Raw genomic sequence first — 23089 nt, 5'->3', positions numbered from 1 at the left:
TTAAATTGTCAATTCCTTTTTTTGTTATACTGCCACTTCAGAATCCTTTTTTAGAACTAGAAAGTAATAATGCTTTGTAATGGACATGAACATGAACAGCCTGAGAGCCTGCTAACAAATTTTAGTTTTACAAATATAAAATGTCTTTCATATATTTATTATAATGTCTAGTATTCATTAATGCAACATTTATTGAATGTATAATACACGTTATTTTGAAGGGTTTTCTATTTGTTTTTAACTAAAATATTCTTTTCTTAACAATAGCTCACTACAAAATCACAAAATTAGCATGTAAGTTTATTGAAGACAAATTCAGTTTCAAAATAAAAAGCCTATTAAAGGCAACCCCTATGTCCCATATGCTTTCCTATCCCCAGCATCTGAGGTAAGATGTTTCACCTTTATATTAGCCCACAATGCTAATGTTCCCGTTTATAAACACAAGGTCGCTTTAACTTCATAGTCAATTTTACCACTTTCTGTTAGCACTGAACCTTCATTCCCTTGTATTTATCTCTATCTGAAATTGTTTTTCCTACAAGATTAAATATTGTATTGAAAACTGAGACATTCAACTTGTTCTCCCCAGTGACCAGTATTACTGCTTTGCATATAGTAGTCCTTCAGATGTTGCTTATGTAATTAAATCAGGCAAGAAAAGTAGCTCTTCTATTTTATTATGGATTTTGTCATTGAAATATTAGTTATGGTGATATATATGAAGATGGTATATTTTTATTTATATAATAAATTTGCAGTGGTTCACTTTTATTTTTTTAGGGGACAATGATACTTTTATTTTAAGTAGTAATCTATTTCTAATAAAAGATAATGTGATGTTTGTTTTAATTTAAAAACACTGCATTCCAAACACTTGTGATTACAACTTCTTCTTTGAAATTAAAAAAAGGAAGGAAAATGCGTATTTTTCATGCAGGAGGAAATTCTCAAGAAAAACCTTCTCCAGGTCAACTTACACCTGCCTTAGTGAGATCACCATCTTCCCGACGAGGACTGAGTGAGACCAAGCCTGTTCCTCCCATCCCAAGAGGAATCAACCTTTTGCCTGATAAAGCCAATTTGAGCACAGTGGGATCCAAAAAGAAAGAGCCTGATGATATTTGGAACAGTGAAAAAGATAGTCTTAAAATTGATCTTTCAGAATTAAATATCAAGGATAAAGATTTGGATCAAGAAGAGGTTAGAACCAAATATTTTTAATAATTTTTAAATCCTTGTAATCTTCTATTACATGGTTTTATTTAAGGGAAAATCAAGTAGTTTTTAATCCTATAATATGTTTTCTTATTTATACAAATAGTTTATTATAGAAAATATGGAAACTTTAATGAATCACTAAGGAAGAAAATGCATCACACCAAATCCTCTTGCCCAGAATAATTTATATTAACGCTCTTACATTTTTCTTCAAGTAGTTCATCTATACATATATTATTTCTTTAGAAATTAAAAGTAAGACTAATATAGCAATATACTCTTGCACTAAGTCTTCCCAATTGAACAATTTATCATATGGGGGTCCTCAGGTTACAACAGTTTCAACATACAATGTTTCAAGTTTGCGATGCTCTCTCTCATAAAAACTTTAAAAAATTGAGACACAAGTGTTTCTGCTTATGCCATTAGCGTCGTCCTTATGGACTGTGTGGGTGAACTAAAGTAGTTTGGTTGCACACGGTGGAAGAATATGCAGTAACGTGGTGTGTGATTGAGAGAGTTGGTGTCCAAAATGCTTACCTACGCCATTTTGGACCATTAAAAGCAAAAGTGTTCTGTTTGTGTTAGGCTAGGGTGTGTTTGACTTACACCAAAATTCGGGTTACATCACTGTTGTAGGAATGGAATTGTGTTGTAACCCGAGGACCCCCTGTATTTCCATTTTTTAAATAAAAAAAAAATAAGATAGCTTCCCCCACTCTTGAGCATGGCCCTTATGCTTGTGTGAAGTTTATTTATCTTTATGAAATTGAGATATTGGAGCCTGACCAGGCGGTGGTGCAGTGGATAGAGCATCGGACTGGGATGCAGAAGACCCTGGTTCGAGACCCCGAGGTCGCCAGCTTGAGCGTGGGCTCATCTGGTTTGAGCAAAGCTCACCAGCTTGGACCCAAGGTCACTGGCTCGAGCAAGTGGTTACTTGTTCTGCTGAAGGCCTGTGGTCAAGGCACATATGAGAAAGCAGTCAATGAACAACTAAGTTATCACAACGAGAAACTGATGATTGATGCTTCTCATCTCTCTCTGTTCCTGTCTGTCTGTTCCTGTCTATCCCTGTCTCTGACTCTCTGTCTCTGTAAAAAAAAAAAAAAATTGAGATATTGGACATTCATCTTTGAATCCTAGGTCACTCAATTTAAACTATAAAAATGTATTGCCAGTATGATAACTGTGTACATGTCAATATGCCAGAGAAGCAATGTGGCTGCTATATTACTTTGGAGTCACAGCACTTATATTTATAGTTGCTTCCTTTTTATCATATCAATTTGCCTGATGTCAGGTTTAAAATAGTGTGTTTTACATTAAATATGGAAACTGAAACTAGATATCTTGTGGTTTTTCTATTTATTTTTAATTTTGGTGAGAGCAGGGGAGGCAGAGAGACAGACTCCTATATGCGCCTCAACCGGGATCTACCTGGCAAGCCCACTAGGGCACAATGCTCTGCACATCTGGGGCCATAGCTCTGTTGTAGCAGGAGACATATTTTAGCCTGAGGCGGAGGCCGTGGAGCCATCCTCAACACAGGAGGCCATCTCGCTTGAGCCAATCAAGCCATGGCTGTGGGAGAAGAAGATAGAGAAGGGGGAGAGGTGGAGAAGCAGATGGTCACATCTCCTGTGTGTCCTGACCGGGAATTGAACTCAGACATCCACACCCTGGGCTAAGGATCTACCACTGAGCAAACCGACCAGGGCCTGGTTGTCTTTTTTAACCAGTTTTAAAGTTGTAAGCATCATGTACAAATCTCAGTAAGATAAATATTAATGCATATTTATTTTAAAGTACCAACATTGGTTCTTAATGAGTCATTCTAAATTCTAAGAGCTTATAAAAATCTTTCCTTATTTTTTATTTTTTCAATTGTATTTCAATTCTACTTGGAAAGGAATTTATTTAAAGAAAAGAAACTTAATGGAAGAGGCATTTACATTCATAACTCATAAATTTCATCTGATTATATATTTTTGTATTGTTTTTATGATAACTTAAAATTAGGCCTTCTTATTTTAGTGGATAATTGAAAGGGTAATTTTTAAAATCTAATTATTAGTAAGTATAAGAAGATACTATTTTTGTATATTGACTCTGAAAGATTTACTAGAGAAGTAACCATACTGTTGAGTCAACCATTATAATTGTTATAATCAAAATGTAAACAGAACAGTTTATGTATATTGCTGTGCTCCTTAATTTGTTTAAATATCTATTCCCAACTTTAATGTATTAGTTTCAAATAATTTCTACTCTGTATTTCTAGAAGTACATATTTTCAGAAGTTACATAAAATGATGTTATTCTCTGAATCTAACACTGGCAAGCTGAAAGAGAGCTTTAAATTTTAGGAAACTGATCACTATTTGCTAACCTCATAGAATTTCTAAATAGCCACACAACAACACGGTGACCTAAGATTAGTTGGACCTCTGTGACTTTAACTCACTCTGCTGTCTGCTATCTGATTTAATTATGTATTTATTAATTGAATTAATGTAATATATTAGTCTTTGTGCCCAGTGCTGGAAATATGGTGGTGAATAATAGCTTCCTTTTCAGGGATTTACAACCTAGTGAGTTGTTTATAAATACCTCATGAAATCTTTATTTATACTGTGTGCAGCTATGTTAATATCCCATCTTGTTAGTACTGGATTGAAGAAGCGTGACTAGCTAACTATGGTTAATAGATTTTAAGATCTAAGGGTAACATGTACTAATATAATTATTTTGTAAAGTTAATTATTTTTATATTTTCTTAGATGCAGAGCTCTCTTAGGTCCCTTCGTAATAGTGCAGCTAAGAAAAGAGCAAAACTGAGTGGCAGTACTTCTGACCTTGAAAGCCCTGATTCTGCAATTAAGCTCAACATAATTATGGACTCTTCGTCTCGATCTTCCTCTCCAAACATCAGCTCGTACAGTGAAAGTGGAGTTTACAGCCAAGAATCACTGACTTCTCTGTCTACAACTCCCCAGGGGAAGAGAATAATGTATTTTATGTTTTGACTTGTTAAATGAATGCTAATCTGTAGTTTGTAGTCTGAAGCCTTAATATCATATTTGAAAAAAACCTTTAAAACAATTTTCAAATTTTTTAAACATTGAAATACATTTAAAAGAATGGAAAAGTTTAGACATATTACTTTGCTTAGCTTTGGTTTGGGTTGGGGTGGAGAGAGAGAACTGTAATCTAGAGCAGTGATTTTCAACTGCTGGTCTGTGGACTGGTCCAGTCCACCAGAAATTTCATGCTACAAAATAGCCACCCTGATGTGTGAAGATTACAGAATCTAACCACTGAGCTAGAGCACCTAAATTAATATGTATAAAGTATTCTGCAAGCCCGTTTTTTGTTGCCTATCTAAGATTTATCTCAGTATTCCTTGTTCTTTAGCTCTTTGATCATTGACTCTTTGGCATTGACTTATAGCTGATATTACGACTTTCCTGTAAAATTCAGCACCAGTTTCCTCTAATTTGTGGGTAAACTTCACCTAGTTGTTACCCTACTATTATATTTTGTTATTCCATTATTTGGTGGAAATTTAGGACTTCATGCCATAGTGTTTGCAGCCCTCTCAGGAGTCTTAAAGCAATAGTGCTGGAACTAGAGCCCTGGTCACCCCACACTGACAGAGTATATTTTCCAGGATAGCAGTTTGACAGATATTTTTTTAGCTTACTTCAGTAAACATTAAGTCTCACACAGTGATCCTGCCTTGATTTCTGAGATCTCTGTGACCCTATTCTGGGATTTTATGGAATTCTTTCCTTCTTTATTTTGACAAAAACCTAAGAGTAGAATTGCTTTGTCATAGGGTAGATGTACATTTAACTTTTAAATAAGTGCTAAACAGTTATCTATGATGATTGTGCAATTTTTCACTCCCAGCATCAGTGTGTAAGAGTTCCAGTTGTTTCACATTCTTATTAACATTTAGTCTTGTCAGTCTTTTTTATTTTATTTTTCCTTGATTTTATTCTGAACCATGTTTATACAGCTATCAGAAGTAAATATTTAGGCTCTGGCCAGTTGGCTCAGTGGTAGAGTGTCAGCCCGGCATGTGGATCTCCTGGGTTTGATTCCCGGTCAGGGTACACAGGTTCATCCATTTGCTTCTCCACTCCTCCCCCTCTTTGCTCTCTCTTTCTCTCTCTCCTTTCTCTAAAATGAATAAAGTCTTCAAAAAAAATAAAGTTTAAAAACATAAAATAAAATATACATCTTTTATAGCTAAAGTCCTTCACTTATCTTGCAATAACGTGAAATTTTGTTATATACTACTGTAGTTGCAAGGTGCTTTAATAACTTGGTACCCAGTTGGGGAGAGAACTTCATTTGATACTATATTCCCTATATTATCTTATGGAGTTACTCTCTTCAGATATTGAACTCTGAGAAATTAGTTCAGTATACCCTCTTTTATGGACTGAATTGTCTGAAATGAATTTAGTATTTCTATGTTTAAGTTTAATAGCCTTAAAGTGATTATTCTCAACCTGCTCACATTCTTCTTTAAGAATCATGGCCAAAGAAAGCCACTACTACTTCCTTCGGGAGGAAAAATTGTTTATATCCAAACTTTTAGAGACTGAAATATTTTCTTTCATCCAAGTGAAATGTACTGAATGTCAGTGTAAATTTACAGTAATCTATTCTAGAGAAATTACTCCTAAAATGTTTAACAGTGATTTCTCAGTAGGCTAATTAACAAATATGCCTACACAATTACAAAGAATTGTTGCTCCTTCATAACAACTCTTTCTCTTTTTAAAATATCTATCATTGGACTTACATTATAACACATTGACTTAAAAGTTTTTTTTCAGTAAGATTTAACATTTTCAATTTTCTTTCTTTGTGAAACAAGGCCTGTAGGTCTTTATAAAGTCAAGAAAATACTGGCCCTGGCCGGTTGGCTCAGTGGTAGAGCATCGACCTGGCATGCAGGAGTCCCGGGTTCGATTCCCAGCCAGGGCACACAGGAGAAGCGCCCATCTGCTTCTCCACCCTTCCCCCTCTCCTTCCTCTCTGTCTCTCTCTTCCCCTCCCGCAGCCAAGGCTCCATTGGAGCAAAGTTGGCCCAGGTGCTGGGGATGGCTCTGTGGCCTCTGCCTCAGGCGCTAGAATGGCTCTGGTTGCAACAGAGCGATGCCCCAGATGGGCAGAGCATTGCCCCCTGGTGGGCATGCCGGGTGGATCACAGTCAGGTGCATACGGGAGTCTGTCTGACTGTCTCCCCATTTCCAACTTCAGGAAAAAAGAAAAAGAAAATACAGGAAATGATAGTACAAAAAGAAAGTGGCATTTTCTAAACTCACTTGTTGCTGATCTCTTATTTATCATATAGTTAAGGCTCTATTTTTATGTTGTTATACATGAAGGTAGAAGTATATTAGATAATTAGAATCTTTTGGTTTAGTTGGAATGGATTCTTTTTGGATTAGTTTTTTTTGTTGTTTTTTTTTTTTTACTTATATGGCACAGTTTGGAGAGTTTTTTGTAAACTTACATGGCACAGTTTGGAGAGTTTTAAATTCCGTTGGCACTCTTACCATGAATAATTAAGAATTAGCCATATGTTAAAAAGGTTGGAAGTTCAAAAGGTAAACTAGGAATATTTACCAAATTTTCTTAGCTATAGTTTTTCATACTATTGCTGCCTGTTTAGTGACTTAATAAAAAAGTATAAAGACTATTTGATTTAAGAGTGTTTTTTATTGGCCCTGGCCAGTTGGCTCAGTGGTAGAGCCTCAGCCTGGCATGTGGAAGTCCTGGGTTCGATTCCCAGCCAAGGCACATAGGAGAAGCGCCCACTTGCTTCTCCACCGTTCCCCCTCTCCTTTCTCTCTATCTCTTCCCCTCCCACAGCCAAGGCTCCATTGGAGCAAAGTTGGCCCCGGGCGCTGAGGATGGCTCCATGGCCTCCACCTCAGAAAGTAGAATGGCTGTGATTGCAGGGGAACAACCCTGCAGAGGGGCCGAGCATCGCCCCCTGGTGGGCAGGCTAGGTGGATCCTGGTCAAGCACATTGCAGGAGTCTGTCTGCCCCCCCCCCCCCAATCTGCTTCTCACTTTGGAAAATACAAAAAAAAAAAGAGAGAATGTTTAATGAAGTTACTTTGTTTCATTGTAGGTCAGACACATCTCCAACATTTGGATCAAAACCTTGTCTAACAAGACTTTGTTCTGCGAAGAATAAAATCTCTCAGATGGCTGAACAAAGCCCCAATACAGGTATTGTATGACTTTTATAAATGTGATTTATGGGGAGTATTAATTAATTTATTTTCTAAACCTTGCTGAGGGACCTGGCCAGGCGATAGCACAGTGGATACAGCATTGGACTGGTACACAGAGGACCCAGGTTCGAAAACCCAAGGTCACCAGCTTGAGCACAGGCTCATCCAGCTTGAGCATGGGTTCACTACCTTGAACGAGGGGTCGCTGGCTTGAGCCAAAAGATCACTGGCTTGAAGCCCAAGGTTGCTGGCTTGAGCAAGGCGTCGCTTGCTGTGCCCCCAGGTCAAAGCACCTATGAGAAAGCAATCAGTGAACAACTAAAGAGCTACAACAAAGAATTGATGCTTCTCATCTCTCCTTTCCTATCTGTCTGTTCCTCTCTCTGTCTCTGTCACACACACAAAAATAAGATACCTTGCTGGGGGAATATATAACCCAGATTGCCACAAATGGATTTTTTAAAAATTGATTTTAGAAAGAATAAGAGAGAGAAGGAACATCAATCTGTCCTGTATGTGCTCTAACTAGGGATTAAACCCGGTAACCTCTGTGCTTCAGGACAGTGCTTTAACCAACCAAGTTGGAAAGGGCTGGCCAGGGCTGGAAAGTATGGTTTTTAAATGTTGTCAAAAATGACAATGGATACATTTTAGAGTTAGAATTTTATAATTACCAATTAAGATTAATCATCTTTTAAACACCTTAAAGGGACATTTTGGCAAGAATAAATATTGCATTATTTTTAGAAGAGGAAATATTTATCTAAATAGCTGGTCTCCCTTTAAGCCCATAGCTCCTGCACCCAGATATTTAGACTTAATTGACATGGAAGTAGACCTGGCCATCAGAGTTTTGAAAGCTCTGCAGGTAATTCTAATATGCACTTTAGTTTGGGAATCACTGGGCATCACAAAAGATAATTTCTTTAAAAAGAAATTATCAGTAGTTGTGTTTGCATGTATCTTGTGTCAAAATTTTTGTGAACTAACGTGGAATTCTTTAATTTATAATCACTTTTCACAAAAATTTATTAGTAATCAATTAGAAAATATACTAACAAAAATTAGGAGATATTTCAAAATAAATATGAAACGATAAAAAAGAAGTGTTTGATTTTTTTTGTAATTCTTTTTTTTTTTTAATTTTATTTTTTTAATGGGGCGACATCAATAAATCAGGATACATATATTCAAAGATAACATATCCAGGTTATCTTGTTGTTCAATTATGTTGCATACCCATCACCCAAAGTCAGATTGACCTCTGTCACCTTCTATCTAGTTTTCTTTGTGCCCCTCCCCCTTTCCCTCTCCCTCTCCCCCCTCCCCCCGTAACCGCCACACTCTTATCAATGTCTCTTAGTCTCACTTTTATGTCCCACCTACGTATGGAATAATGCAGTTCCTGTTTTTTTCTGATTTACTTATTTCACTTCGTATAATGTTGTCAAGATCCCACCATTTTACTGTAAATGATCCGATGTCATCATTTCTTATGGCTGAGTAGTATTCCATAGTGTATATGTGCCATATCTTCTTTATCCAGTCATCTATTGACGGGCTTTTTGGTTGTTTCCATGTCCTGGCCACTGTGAACAATGCTGCAGTGAACATGGGGCTGCATGTATCTTTACGTATCATTGTTTCTGAGTTTTGGGGGTATATACCCAGTAGAGCAGGGGTCTCAAACTCGTGGCCCACGGGCCGCATGTGGCCCGTCGAACAATTTTGTGCGGCCCGCAGACTAATCCACGAAGTTCAAAATATTTTGGATAAAATTAAGTAAGCCTAGGGGCCTACTTGTATTTTTCATTTCTCTAGCATCCTAGCTAGATATTAGCTTACTTAACATCAGTTGTGATGTGAACTACAGTTTCTGGTCGTTTTGTGACACTGAGTAAACTGCATGTACGATTGTGCTTGTTGTACTGATTTTTTTTTTGTTTTCAACTGCAGTGAGAAAAGTGTTGCGTAACAGTTGCCTTTTGTAGACCTAGTGCGGCCCGCCTAACGGCTGTGATCTTGCTCTGCGGCCCACATGCTGAGTTGAGTTTGAGACCCCTGCAGTAGAGGGATTGCTGGGTCATAAGGTAGTTCTATTTTCAGTTTTTTGAGGAACCACCATACTTTCTTCCATAATGGTTGTACTACTTTACGTTCCCACCAACAGTGGATGAGGGTTCCTTTTCTCCACAGCCTCTCCAACACTGGCTATTACCTGAATTGTTAATAATAGCTAATCTAACAGGTGTGAGGTGGTATCTCATTGCAGTTTTGATTTGCATTTCTCTAATAACTAAAGAAGATGAGCATCTTTTCATATATCTTGGCCATTTGTATTTCTTCCTGGGAGAATTGTCTGTTCATGTCCTCTTCCCATTTTTTATTGGATTGTTTGTTTGTTTGTTGTTGAGTTTTATGAGTTCTTTGTATATTTTGGATATTAGGCCCTTATCTGAGCTGTTGTTTGAAAATATCATTTCCCATTTAGTTGGCTGTCTGTTTATTTTGTTATCAGTTTCTCTTGCTGAGCAAAAACTTCTTAGTCTGATGTAGTCCCATTCATTAATTTTTGCCTTCACTTCTCTTGCCTTTGGAGTCAAATTCATAAAATACTCTTTAAAACCTAGGTCCATGAGTTTAGTACCTATGTCTTCTTCTATGTACTTTATTGTTTCAGGTCTTATGTTTAGATCTTTGATCCATTTTGAGTTAATTTTAGTACAGGGGGACAAACTGTAGTCCAGTTTCATTCTTTTGCATGTGGCTTTCTAGTTTTCCCAGCACCATGTATTTTTTTTTTTTTTTTTTTTTTTTTATTATATATATAATTTTATTTTTTTAATGGGGTGACATCAATAAATCAGGATACATATATTCAAAGATAACAATTCCAGGTTATCTTGTCGTTCAATTATGTTGCATACCCACCACCCAAAGTCAGATTGTCCTCTGTCACCTTCTATCCTGTTTTCTTTGTGCCCCTCCCCACCCCCTATCCCTCTCCCATTCCCCCCTCCCCCCCCCGTAACCACCACACTCTTATAAATGTCTCTTAGTTTCACTATTATGTCCCACCTACGTATGGAATAATACAGTTCCTGTTTTTTTCTGATTTACTTATTTCGCTTCGTATCATGTTATCAAGATCCCACCATTTTGCTGTAAATGTTCCGATGTCATCATTTCTTATGGCTGAGTAGTGTTCCATAGTGTATATGTGCCACATCTTCTTTATCCAGTCATCTATTGATGGGCTTTTTGGTTGTTTCCATGTCCTGGCCACTGTGAACAATGCTGCAATAAACATGGGGCTGCATGTGTCTTTACGTATCAATGTTTCTGAGTTTTGGGGAAATATACCCAGTAGAGGGATTGCTGGGTCATAAGGTAGTTCTATTTTCAGTTTTTTGAGGAACCACCATACTTTCTTCCATAATGGTTGTACTACTTTACATTCCCACCAACAGTGTATGAGGGTTCCTTTTTCTCCACAGCCTCTCCAACATTTGCTGTTACCTGACTTGCTAATAACAGCTAATCGAACAGGTGTGAGGTGGTATCTCATTGCCGTTTTGATTTGCATTTCTCTAATAGCTAAAGAAGATGAGCATCTTTTCATATATCTGTTGGCCATTTGTATTTCTTCCTGGGAGAAGTGTCTATTCATATCCTCTTCCCATTTTTTTATTGGATTGTTTGTTTGTTTGTTGTTGAGTTTTATGAGTTCTTTGTATATTTTGGATATTAGGCCCTTATCTGAGCTGTCGTTTGAAAAAGTCATTTCCCATTTAGTTGGCTTTCTGTTTATTTTGTTATCAGTTTCTCTTGCTGAGCAAAAACTTCTTAGTCTGATGTAGTCCCATTCATTAATTTTTGCCTTCACTTCTCTTGCCATTGGAGTCAAATTCATAAAATGCTCTTTAAAACCCAGGTCCCTGAGTTGAGTACCTATGTCTTCTTCTATGTACTTAATTGTTTCAGGTCTTATGTTTAGATCTTTGATCCATTTTGAGTTAATTTTTGTACAGGGGGAGAGACTGTAGTCCAGTTTCATTCTTTTGCATGTGGCTTTCCAGTTTTCCCAGCACCATTTATTGAAGAGGCTTTCTTTTCTCCATTGTGTGTTGTTGGCCCCTTTATCAAAAATTATTTGACTATATATATGTGGTTTTATTTCTGGACTTTCTATTCTGTTCCATTGGTCTGAGTGTCTATTTTTCTGCCAATACCATGCTGTTTTGATTGTCATGGCCCTATAATAGAGTTTGAAGTCAGGTATTGTAATGCCCCCAGCTTCATTCTTTTTCTTTAGGATTGCTTTGGCTATTCGGGGTTTTTTATAGTTCCATATAAATCTGATGATTTTTTGCTCCATTTCTTTAAAAAATGTCATTGGAATTTTGATGGGAATTGCATTAAATTTGTATATTGCTTTGGGTAATATGGCCATCTTGATTATATTTATTCTTCCTAACCAAGAACAAGGAATATTCTTCCATCTCATTATATCTTTTTCGATTTCCCTTAACAATGGTTTATAGTTTCATTATATAAGTCCTTTACATTCTTTGTTATGTTTATTCCTAGGTATTTTATTTTTTTTGTTGCAATCGTGAAGGGGATTATTCTTTTGAGTTCGTTCTCAAATATTTCACTGTTGGCATATAGAAAGGCTATTGACTTCTGTATGTTAATTTTGTATCCTGCGACCTTACTGTATTGGCTTATTGTTTCTAGTAGTCTTTCTGTGGATTCTTTGGGGGTTTCGATGTATAGAATCATATCATCTGCAAAAAGTGATACCTTTACTTCTTCTTTTCTGATATAGATGCCTTTTATTTCTTTGTCTTGTCTGATTGCTCTGGCTAGAACCTCTAGTACCACATTAAATAAGGGTGGAGAGAGTGGACAATCCTGTCTTGTTCCTGATTTAAGGGGATTTTTTTTATTAAACAAGAACATCAGGAAAAGCAAACAACAAGTCAAAGAAAGTTGTTCAGTTATGCAAATGAGATACAAAACCAACTTTTATTTCATTAGTGAAATGCACTGTACAGAAGGCTGAAAGTACTGGAGCATCTGCACATTCCCTGACCTTGAAAATACACATCCTGCAATTTCCCAGCCCTTGCAATGCCCCTCCAACAAATTTGCCCAAATGTGAAGCCTGGAAAGCCATAGGGCGTCTTGAAACTGGTCAAACACAAATGACAGTGGCGGCAACAGCACTTGGAACATCCCAAAGCGTGATTAGCAGACTGGAATCGCTTTCAAGGGACCGGCACAGTACGAAGAAGATGAGGGCATGGTCACCCATCTGCCACAACAGCAATAGATGACCTCTACTTGGTCTTATTGGCAAGAAGGAGCAGGTGCAGCAATACAGCAGAGCTGTGGGGACAGTTTCTTGCTGCCACTAGATGATGGATATGCACCTAGACCATACAAAATCGGCTCCATCATGTTGGACTGCATGCCCGGCGACCAACGATATGCATTCCATTATCTGCTGAGCAGCGTAGAACCCGTAAAAGGTGAGCTGATGAGCACCGTCATTGGACCCGTGATGAGTGGACAACTGTCATCTTCTCTGATGAGTCGTGGTTCAGTCTGCAGCCTGACAATCATCATGTCCTGATCTGGCTTGAACAAGGAACGGGAGAGTCCACGTTTCTTGCGAGAAAGGAACTACTTCGGTGGTGGTTGTAGAATCATGATGTGGGCTGGCATCAGCATTGGTGGTCGTACCAACCTCCACGTCATCAGAAATGGATTGCTGACTGCTGTCAGATATCGAGATGAGGTCCTGCACCCTACAGTCATACCCTATGCTGGAGCAGTTGGAAACAACTTTCTTTTCATGGACAATAATGCAAGGCCCCACCTTGCGCATCTTGTCAACCACATGCTTCAGGAGGCAGGAATCAAACGCATGGACTGGCCTTCATGTTCTCCAGACCTGAATCCCATTGAACATGCTTGGGATGCACAAGGAAGACGTCTGGCAAACTGTCCAATGCCTCCCACACTTCTTGAGTTGGAAGTTGCCCTGGAGCAAGAGTGGCAGAGGATCCCACAAAAACTGCTGGACAATCTGATTCTCTCCATGCCCCGTCGCAGTCAGTGTGTTTTGGCAGTTTTAGGTAACCATACACCCAACTGAACAGTCATTGTGTAGCACTCTTGTCCAGTTTGATGTGCTTCTGCCCACCCCCACCAATATGTCACTTGCTACTCAATCACAATAATTGAGTTTGCATCTCATTTGCATAATCAAACAACTTTGACTTGTTTTCTGATGTTCTTGTTTAATAAAAAATAATGCTTTTTTATCGCTTCATGTTCATTTTGAAATATCCTTTAATTTTTGTGAGCAATGTATTTGGATTTTGATCTCTTTAAGATAGGAACTGCATATGATTCTTTTTATGATTAATAAGCTGTATGTAATTGTGAATGAATTTTCATGAATTGGGGTATATTACTTATTTTCACATGATCTCATTATAAAAGTCATAATAACTTTAAGGCTGCTTTACATCATAATTACCATTCTAAAAAGCTATGTTTGTATCTAATTGTTTGCTAAGATTGTTAATTTCTTGCTACTAAATACGTCTTAAATTCAACTCATTTTAATTCCCACTGTCGCTCTTATTCATTTCTTATCTCCTTAGCCTACTAAGATTTCTCTTCAGCTTTAGTATCATTCACTTACAATTCATTTCCCACAGTGCAAATCTAATTATATTGCCCAGCTTAAATTTATGCAAGATATTCTTCTATGCTCTGGCCCCTGCGTACCTCTCCAGCCTCATCTTTAACTTTCTTTATATCTGCTGCTCCGCTTACCCTATTTCCTTATGTATAAGATGCTCCCATGTATAAGAAGCACCTTAATTTTGAGGCCTGAAATTTGAAAAAATGTATTACATAAAGTTATTGAACTCAAGTTTTTTTCATCATAAAATTCATACAACTTGGCCCTGGCTGGTTGACTCAGCGGTAGAGCGTTGGCCTGGCATGCAGGGGACCCGGGTTCGATTCCCGGCCAGGGCACATAGGAGAGGCGCCCATTTGCTTCTCCACCCCCCCTCCTTCCTCTCTGTCTCTCTCTTCCCCTCCCGCAGCCGAGGCTCCATTGGAGCAAGGATGGCCTGGGCGCTGGGGATGGCTCCTTGGCCGCTGCCCCAGGCGCTAGAGTGGCTCTGGTCGCGGCAGAGCGACCCCCCCCCCCCCCCCGGAGGGGCAGAGCATCGCCCCCTGGTGGGCAGAGCATCACCCCTGGTGGGCGTGCCGGGTGGATCCCGGTCGGGCGCATGCGGGAATCTGTCTGACTGTCTCTCCCCGTTTCCAGCTTCAGAAGAAATACAAAAAAAAAAAAAAAATTAAAAAATTCATACAACTCATCACTGTCAAAACTCCCATCCATTAGCTTGTCCTCATTGTGTCTGACGATGAATCACTCACTGTTTTCAACAATGATTGCAAAAACAAGCATAAAAAAGCAGGAAATAGGCCCTGGCCAGTTGGCTCAGCAGTAGAGCGTCGGCCTGGCGTGCGGGGGACCCAGGTTCGATTCCCGGCCAGGGCACATAGGAGAAGCACCCATTTACTTCTCCACCCCCCCCTTTCCTCTCTGTCTCTCTCTTCCCCTCCCGCAGCTGAGGCTCCATTGGAGCAAAGATGGCCCGGGCACTGGGGATGGCTCCTTGGCCTCTGCTCCAGGCGCTAGAGAGGCTCTAGTCGTGGCAGAGCGATGCCCCAGAGGGGCAGAGCATCGCCCCTTGGTGGGCAGAGCGTCGCCCCTGGTGGGCAGAGCGTCGCCCCTGGTGGGCGTGCCGGGTGGATCCCGGTCGGGCGCATGCGGGAGTCTGTCTGACTGTCTCTCCCCGTTTCCAGCTCAGATAAATACAAAAAAAAAAAAACCCAGGAAATTCAAGTAAAGTCATCTACTACCACTGTATCAGACGCACCCAGTTTTTAGACCCCAATTTTTTTTTTAAAAAGTGTGTCTTATACGTGGGGAAATATGGTAAATCAGACCTCCTCCTGTACCTTTTCCTGTCTCTTTGCAGTGGCACATACTATGGAATTTACACTATACCTATTCAGCTGTGAAAACAGCTCAGTTGCCCTCTCTGGGAATGCTTCTCAATCTGTAAACAAAATTGATAATTTTTCTGTGCTATTACATTTTGCACTGACATCTTTATATTGTCTCTCAAACTCTTAATCCCCAGAGATTGTTTACCTTTGATTAACCTACCAAGTTCTTGCCGTAATCATGAATGCCCACCTCAACCATGCGTGCCTGCTATACTGGCTTTTCCAAAGATCGTATTCAACAAAGAGATTCTTTATAACTTTGTAAATGTTTATGTAGGTTTGATGAGATATTATTGCTAGGTTGTATCTAGTTTATAAAAGTAGAGCCCTCTTTTGGAAGAGTATCTTTGGATGTAAAAAATAGCCTTAGGAAACCTAGTTTGCATTTCTCTCACCCTAGCTGCATGACCCTGTGATTCTTTTAAGTTTTGTTAGAGCTATAGTTGTTATAGCAGTACATACTTCTAAATGCAGTATTCAGTGTTTCCCAAAGCTGTCTAATATTTAATGGCTCTCAGACTTGCTTAATCCTAGGAATCACCAGGGCTATATGCAACATACAGAGTCTAGGATCTCACCCCATACCTAATGAATCAATCTTTTGGGTTAGAGACCTATATTTTTAACAAGTAACTTGGGTATTGCTAGGGTCAAGTTTTAGAAACACTATTATTGAATTCACTATAAAAATATTTATGATTCAATGTAATAGAAATGCTCAAAATATAGACTATTTGAAGACAAAAAAATAATTACATAAAAACAATAAACCTGCCTGACCAGGTGGTGGCGCAGTGGATAGAGCGTCGGACTGGGATGCGGAAGGAACCAGGTTCGAGACCCCGAGGTCGCCAGCTTGAGCGCGGGCTCATCTGGCTTGAGCAAAAAGCTCACCAGCTTGGACCCAAGGTTGCTGGCTCTAGCAAGGGGTTACTCGGTCTGCTGAAGGCCCACAGTCAAGGCACATATGAGAAAGTAATCAATGAACAACTAAGAAGTTGCAACGTGCAACGAAGAACTAATGATTGATGCCTCTCATTTCTCTCTCTCCGTTCCTGTCTGTCTGTCCCTGTCTATCTCTGCCTATGTAAAAAAAACAAAACCAAAACAAAACAAAAAAAACAATAAACCTAATCTGTCTTTACAACAGCATTTCCAGTAACTATTTTACCACTATTGTAGCACATTGTGTAAATTTTTTTCCTATCGAATTAGATTAGTATCACCTATTTTTTAATTGAGGTATAATTGGTATAAAACATTATATTAGTTTCAAATGCACAACATATTAAATATATATATTGCAAAATGATCACCATAACAAATCTACATAGTTATAGAATGTTTTTCTTGTGATAAGAACTTTTTAGATGTCTGTTGGCATCTTTCAAAAATGCAGTACAGTATTATAAATTATAGTTGTCATGCTGTATATTACATCTTTATGATTTATTTTATAACTGGAAAATTGTACCTTTGACTCCCTTCATTCATTCAGCCAGCTCTCAATCCTCACCTCCGGCAAGTTCTCTGTATCTATTAGCTTCCTTCTTCTTTTTCTTTTTTATTCCACATATAAGGGAGATCATATATTATTTGTCTTTTTTCTGCCTTATATCATTTATCATAATACCCTCAAGCTTCATCCTCAGTATTGCAAATGGCAAGATTTCATTCTTTTCTAATGGCTGAATAATATTCCATTGTGTATGTATATCACATTATCTTTATTCATTCATCCATAAGTAGACACTTAAGTTGTTTTCATATCTTGACGGTTATAAATAATGCTGCAGTGAACATGGGGGCACAGATGTCTTTTCAAGATAATGATTTTGGCCTGACCAGGAGGTGGTGGTGCAGTAAATAGAGCATCGGACTGGGATGCGGAAGACCCAGGTTCAAGTCCCCAAGGTCGCCAGCTTGAGCACAGGTTCATCTAGTTTGAGCAAGGCTCACCAGCTTGAGCCCAAGGTTGCTGGCTCGAGCAAGGGGTCACTGGGTCTTCAGTAGCTGCTCCAGTCAAGGCACATATGAGAATGCAATCAATGAACAACTAAGGTGCTGCAACAAAGAATTGATGCTTCTCATCTCTTTCCCTTCCTGTCTTTCTGTCACTATCTGTCCCTCTCTCTGACTCTGTCTCTGTCACAGGCAGAAAAAAAAAAGATTTTATTTATTGATTTTACAGAGAGAGAGGAAAGAGAGAGTGGGGAGAATTATCAACTCATAGTTGCTTCACTTTAGTTGTTCATCGATTGCTTGTCATATGTGCTTGACTGGACAAGCCCAGGGTTTCTAACCAGTGACCTCAGCATTCCAGGTAATGCTCTGTCCATTGTGCCACCACAGGCCAGGCATGAGTTCTTTTAAAACTATATTTTGGATATTAGCCCCTTATTAGATTTATAATTTCCAAATACTTGCTCAGTCTGTGGATTACCTCTTTATTTTGTTGATGGTTGCCTTTGCTGATAGGTTTTTGGTTTGATGTGTCCGACTTGCTTGTTTTTTCCTTTTGTTGCCTTTGTTTTGGGTGTCAATTCCAAATAGCCCCACGACTGATGTCAAGGAGCTTATCATCTAACCCATTTGAGTTAATTTTGGGGTATTTTGTAAGGTAATGGTCCAGTTTCATTCTTTTGTTTGTGGCTGTCCAGTTTCCTCAACACTGTTTATTGTAGAGACTATCCTTTAGCCGTGATATATTCTTGGCTTCTTTGTTGTAAAGTAACTCGCCATATACGTGTGATTTTATTTCTGGGCTCTGTCCTGTCTCATTAATCTATGTGTCTGTTTTTATGCCAATACCATTCTGTTTTGATTACTAGTTTTGTAATATAGTTTGAAATCATGGAGTGTGATGCTAAAGGTTTGTTGATTTTGTTTAGCTTTTTAAAGGTTAAAGACTGGTTTTAATGATTAGTCTTATCTATTAATAGAAAGCATTTCCACTCAAAGACACTATCTTTATGAGGCTTACTTTATGAATTATCAAAACTAAGAAGAATTTAGCAAGATACCCATTTTACTCCTGAAATTTCTTATTAATTATCAGTTATTTTTAAAATCATTCACCATGAACTGGCCTGGTGCCCTTTACACTAGGCACTCTATCCCAGTGCAACCATCTATCTCCTCTCCTCATTATTTTGTTTTTATTAAATACTCTCAACGCCTGACCAGGCGGTGGCGCAGTGGATAGAGCGTCGGACTGGGACAAGGACCCAGGTTCGAGACCCCAAGGTCGCCAGCTTGAGCACGGGCTCATCTGGCTTGAGCAAAAAGCTCACCAGCTTGAACCCAAGGTCGCTGGCTCAAGCAAGGGGTTACTTGGTCTGCTGAAGGCCCGCGGTCAAGGCACATATGAGAAAGCAATCAATGAACAACTAAGGTGTCACAATGAAAAACTGATGATTGATGCTTCTCATCTCTCTCCATTCCTGTCAGTCCCTGGCTATCCCTCTCTCTCTTTCTCTCTTTCTCTCTCTCTCTCGCTCTCTCTCCCTGTAAAAAAAAAAAAAAATAGCCCTGGCCGGTTGGCTCAGCGGTAGAGCGTCGGCCTAGCGTGCGGAGGACCCGGGTTCGATTCCCGGCCAGGGCACATAGGAGAAGCGCCCATTTGCTTCTCCACCCCTCCGCCGCGCTTTCCTCTCTGTCTCTCTCTTCCCCTCCCGCAGCCGAGGCTCCATTGGAGCAAAGATGGCCCGGGCGCTGGGCATGGCTCTGTGGCCTCTGCCTCAGGCGCTAGAGTGGCTCTGGTCGCAGTATGGCGACGCCCAGGATGGGCAGAGCATCGCCCCCTGGGGGGCAGAGCACCGCCCCTGGTGGGCGTGCCGGGTGGATCCCGGTCGGGTGCATGCGGGAGTCTGTCTGACTGTCTCTCCCTGTTTCCAGCTTCAGAAAAATTAAAAAAAAAAAAAAAAATTTTTAAAAAAAAAATACTCTCAACAATATTAAAAAGATTATATTTTATTGTTACTGCTTAATGGTTAACATAGGTGCTATATGTAAAAATGGACGGTGGCTCAAATAGATATTGCCTAGGATTTTCAGTTAGTATACATTTTGTGGTTTCACAGCTGCAGACTATTAGTATAGAGTCAGTTTAAACATTCAGACATAAGATTAAATCTCTGGTACTGTATTTGTTAAAAAGAGGCCTACCTTAGGATTTTGATTGTTTTTTTTTTTTACAAATCCATTATATTTACTTATTTTTTAATAAGTGAATCCTTGAAGAGTACAGCATTATACAGATTCTGTGTCCAATGGCCTTCACAGGAAGTTTGCTTTGGAATTTGGTGTGAACCATCCACTGTTTTCAGAAGCACGAGTTACCTTTCCCAGGTGACTCTGGTTTTGTTCGGTTTGCTGCCAGGAGTCCCTGTGTTGTTCTTTGCTTTGCACACATAGCACATCTCTTGCCTAGATAGAATTCAGTTTCGTCTCTAGCATAACCACCTTTAATTTTAAGAAGAGCTGTGTGCTTTCTTTGGTTCCAGACACCCTGCTTATAGCCAGCAAATATGGCCTTGGACCACAGCCTTGCAGACAGACAGACATATTTGTAACATTTAGGTGTTTATAATATGCACTGTGCTAAGCCCTTTACATCTATTTTCTGCATTTCATCCCCACAACAGTTCTGGAAGAAATACTAGTGTTATTCTCATTTTATAAATAAGGTTCAGTGTGTTGCCCAGGTTCTGTCAGGGATTTGAGTGGTAGTACAATGATTTAAAGTCAGGAAGCAAAATTCCAAATTCTGAGCTCTTAGTCACTGTGTAGTTTACTGCCTCACCAGCCAGACCAGTGTAGACCATTGCACAAGAGTGGGAAAAAAGGGAGGAATGAAGAATAGAGGCATCTCTCAAGACACAGTTCAAACATTCTAGATTTAAATGTTTGCGTCTGCTGTAAAGTTTAAAATGTCATTCAGCATTAAATGCTTGTCATATTTTAAATACATGTATAATTATCTCTTTCAACATGGAAATTTCATTGTAATTTTAAAGCCTTTTTAATAAAATGTTTGGCCCTGGCTGGTTGGCTCAGTGGTAGAGCATCGGCCTGGCGTGCAGAAGTCCCGGGTTCGATTCCCGGCCAGGGCACACAGGAGAAGCGCCCATCTGCTTCTCCACCCCTCCCCCTCTCCTTCCTCTCTGTCTCTCTCTTCCCCTCCCGCAGCCGAGGCTCCACTGGAGCAAAGATGGCCCGGGTGCTGGGGGTGGCTCCTCGGCCTCTGCCCCAGGCGCTAGAGTGGCTCTGGTCGCAACAGAGCGACGCCCCGGATGGGCAGAGCATCACCCCCTGGTGGGCATGCCGGGTGGATCCCGGTCGGGCGCATGCGGGAGTCTGTCTGACTGTCTCTCCCCATTTCTAGCTTCAGAAAAATACAAAAAAAAAAAAATGTAATACTGCTTATAAATCTTCTTATATGCTAGTAAGTAAAAAGTATTACAAAATTTAAAATAAGATAAAAGTTTTAAAATTACTATACTTTTATAATTCCTACTATTACTGATAGTTTGAAAAGGCTAGAAGGCAAGAAGATTTAGAGATATGTATCTCTCTATCATATTATCTTAATCATTCAAGTAAATATTTCTTTGTATTTTATTTTATAGGGATTATAACATCCAATGTAAGCATAATTGGTCAACGAATGAACTATGGGTTTGGATGTGGTGATTTTGAAGATGATAGGTCACATGACATTTCATCTAGTGTTTTAAAAATACAAAATAAGGAACATCCAAGACATAATAAGCATACAAAAGGTTAGTAAATTTAATGACAAGTTAATTTTTAAGATTGTCTCTAAGTCAGAATCCTTCTTAAGCATGCCAATAAAGAAACATTAACAGATTATTCAGTTTAAAAATTTTTTTTATTCTTCTACTATGTTGTTGCTTAAATAATTTTGCTAAGTAGGAGAACACACCGATTCATGTACTGGTTTATGGGCTTGCCTGAGGAGCGGTGCAAGGAAACAGCTGCCCAACAGATTAAAACCAGGGAATCCCTACTGACACTACCCCCTGAACACACACACACACACACACACACACACACACCTTTTAGAAGACATTTTACCACTAACGGTGAAAGAAATCATGTGCGTAAATGACTCAGATACTTAGGTTGTGACCATGAAGTAAAAGCTGTGGAAATGGGAATATCATTTCCCTGTGGTAGAACCTGGGAAGACTTCTTTGTTATCCCTAACAATTTACATTCTTTGTTTTTTTAACTTAGTAGCAAGTCGCTTTTCTGTGACTGCTCTGTCCATTTTTTCAGAGATCTTATAACAGCTGTAGTTTTAAATTTTCCCTTAAGGTAAGGAGTAAGTGGTTTTGAAGAGTATGAATACTTAAATAGAATAACTGAAAGTCACCTGGATTTAAGCATTAGAAACATCCAGTAGGCATTAGGAGCTATCATTTTTTGTATATAGCGGCTATCATTATAACAAGGTCAACTTCTGTATTTCTGATACCTTAAGTCACATGTGTGTGGGCAACCAGGCATTCCAGGACATGTATATTTTATTGTGGAAATAATTCAAATTGACTAAGAGAACTTGATTAGAAACTTTTCTTGTATTTTTTGATAAATTTCTTAAAATTTAATCCATTATGTAATTGAATATCTGTTCTTTGTGGAAGAGATCAGTTGTTTGTTATTTTTATAAAGGAGAATGACAGGGTATTTTTATATTTACCTGCGTATTTTATTTCTTATGTAAAGAAAATCAAATACAAAATATACTTTCTAAAGGTCACTCATATCCTAACATATAATTTTTAAATTTTTCTTATAATTTTTTTGAAATAGTGGCTGAACGTATTCATTCAGTACTAGTGGTATTCTTTTTGGACAGCAAAATCTTAAAAATATGTATATATTTTGACCAGCAGTTAATTCTACTCTAGGAAATGACTTCACACTCAAACTTCTAATTCTAAACTGAACATGTACTAGATCTCACTGGTCAACAAGAATAAAAATGTTCAAACCAAACTTACCTTCATTTCCAGACCTATCCTCTTCTTTGTTATCCATATCAGTTAGTAGCATCAGCATTTTTCAAGTTATGGAGACTTAAAACTTTAGAGTCGTTTTCTCCTAACCCTTCAAGTTCAGTTAGTGACCCATCTTGCTCAGTTTAATTTGGGCCTTGATTACACTGCCTGGATAATTACAGGAATATTCTCATAAGACAGCTTGCCTCTTATTCTAATCCTTTTTTATGCAATCTGCATACTCTTCCAGAATTATCCTTTTTAAGTAGTCATCCTCTCTTGCATACTCAAAATCTTTAGTGGTTCCTTGTGTCCCACAGAATAAATTTCCTGCTCTGAGGCTTCATTTTTCAGACCCCTAATCTTATTGCCTGACCCAATCTTTGGGCTCAAGCTAATGACCATGGGCTCATGTCTAATGCCACGCTCAAACCGGATGAGCCCACACTCAAGGCTCAGGTT

The 23089-nt window shown here is 38.9% G+C and overlaps 1 protein-coding gene across 9 annotated transcripts in view; it reads left to right on the top strand.

Moving 5' to 3' along the window:
* TOGARAM1 (TOG array regulator of axonemal microtubules 1) overlaps window positions 1-23089 on the top strand; it is a 106528-nt gene that overhangs the window by 31665 nt on the left and 51774 nt on the right. For 6 of the 9 annotated variants that reach the window (XM_066388129.1, XM_066388128.1, XM_066388126.1 and 3 more), the window contains 4 exons: window positions 914-1203; window positions 4005-4234; window positions 7382-7482; window positions 21230-21382. In XM_066388129.1, the coding sequence (XP_066244226.1) occupies window positions 914-1203; window positions 4005-4234; window positions 7382-7482; window positions 21230-21382 (774 nt within the window). The remainder of the gene's footprint in view (window positions 1-913; window positions 1204-4004; window positions 4235-7381; window positions 7483-21229; window positions 21383-23089) is intronic. The other 3 variants (XM_066388127.1, XM_066388130.1, XM_066388132.1) reach the window with 3 other exon arrangements.

Source organism: Saccopteryx leptura, chromosome 6, assembly GCF_036850995.1.
Source record: "Saccopteryx leptura isolate mSacLep1 chromosome 6, mSacLep1_pri_phased_curated, whole genome shotgun sequence".
Lineage (NCBI taxonomy): Eukaryota > Metazoa > Chordata > Mammalia > Chiroptera > Emballonuridae > Saccopteryx > Saccopteryx leptura.
This window is presented reverse-complemented; position numbering and strand designations above follow the sequence as displayed.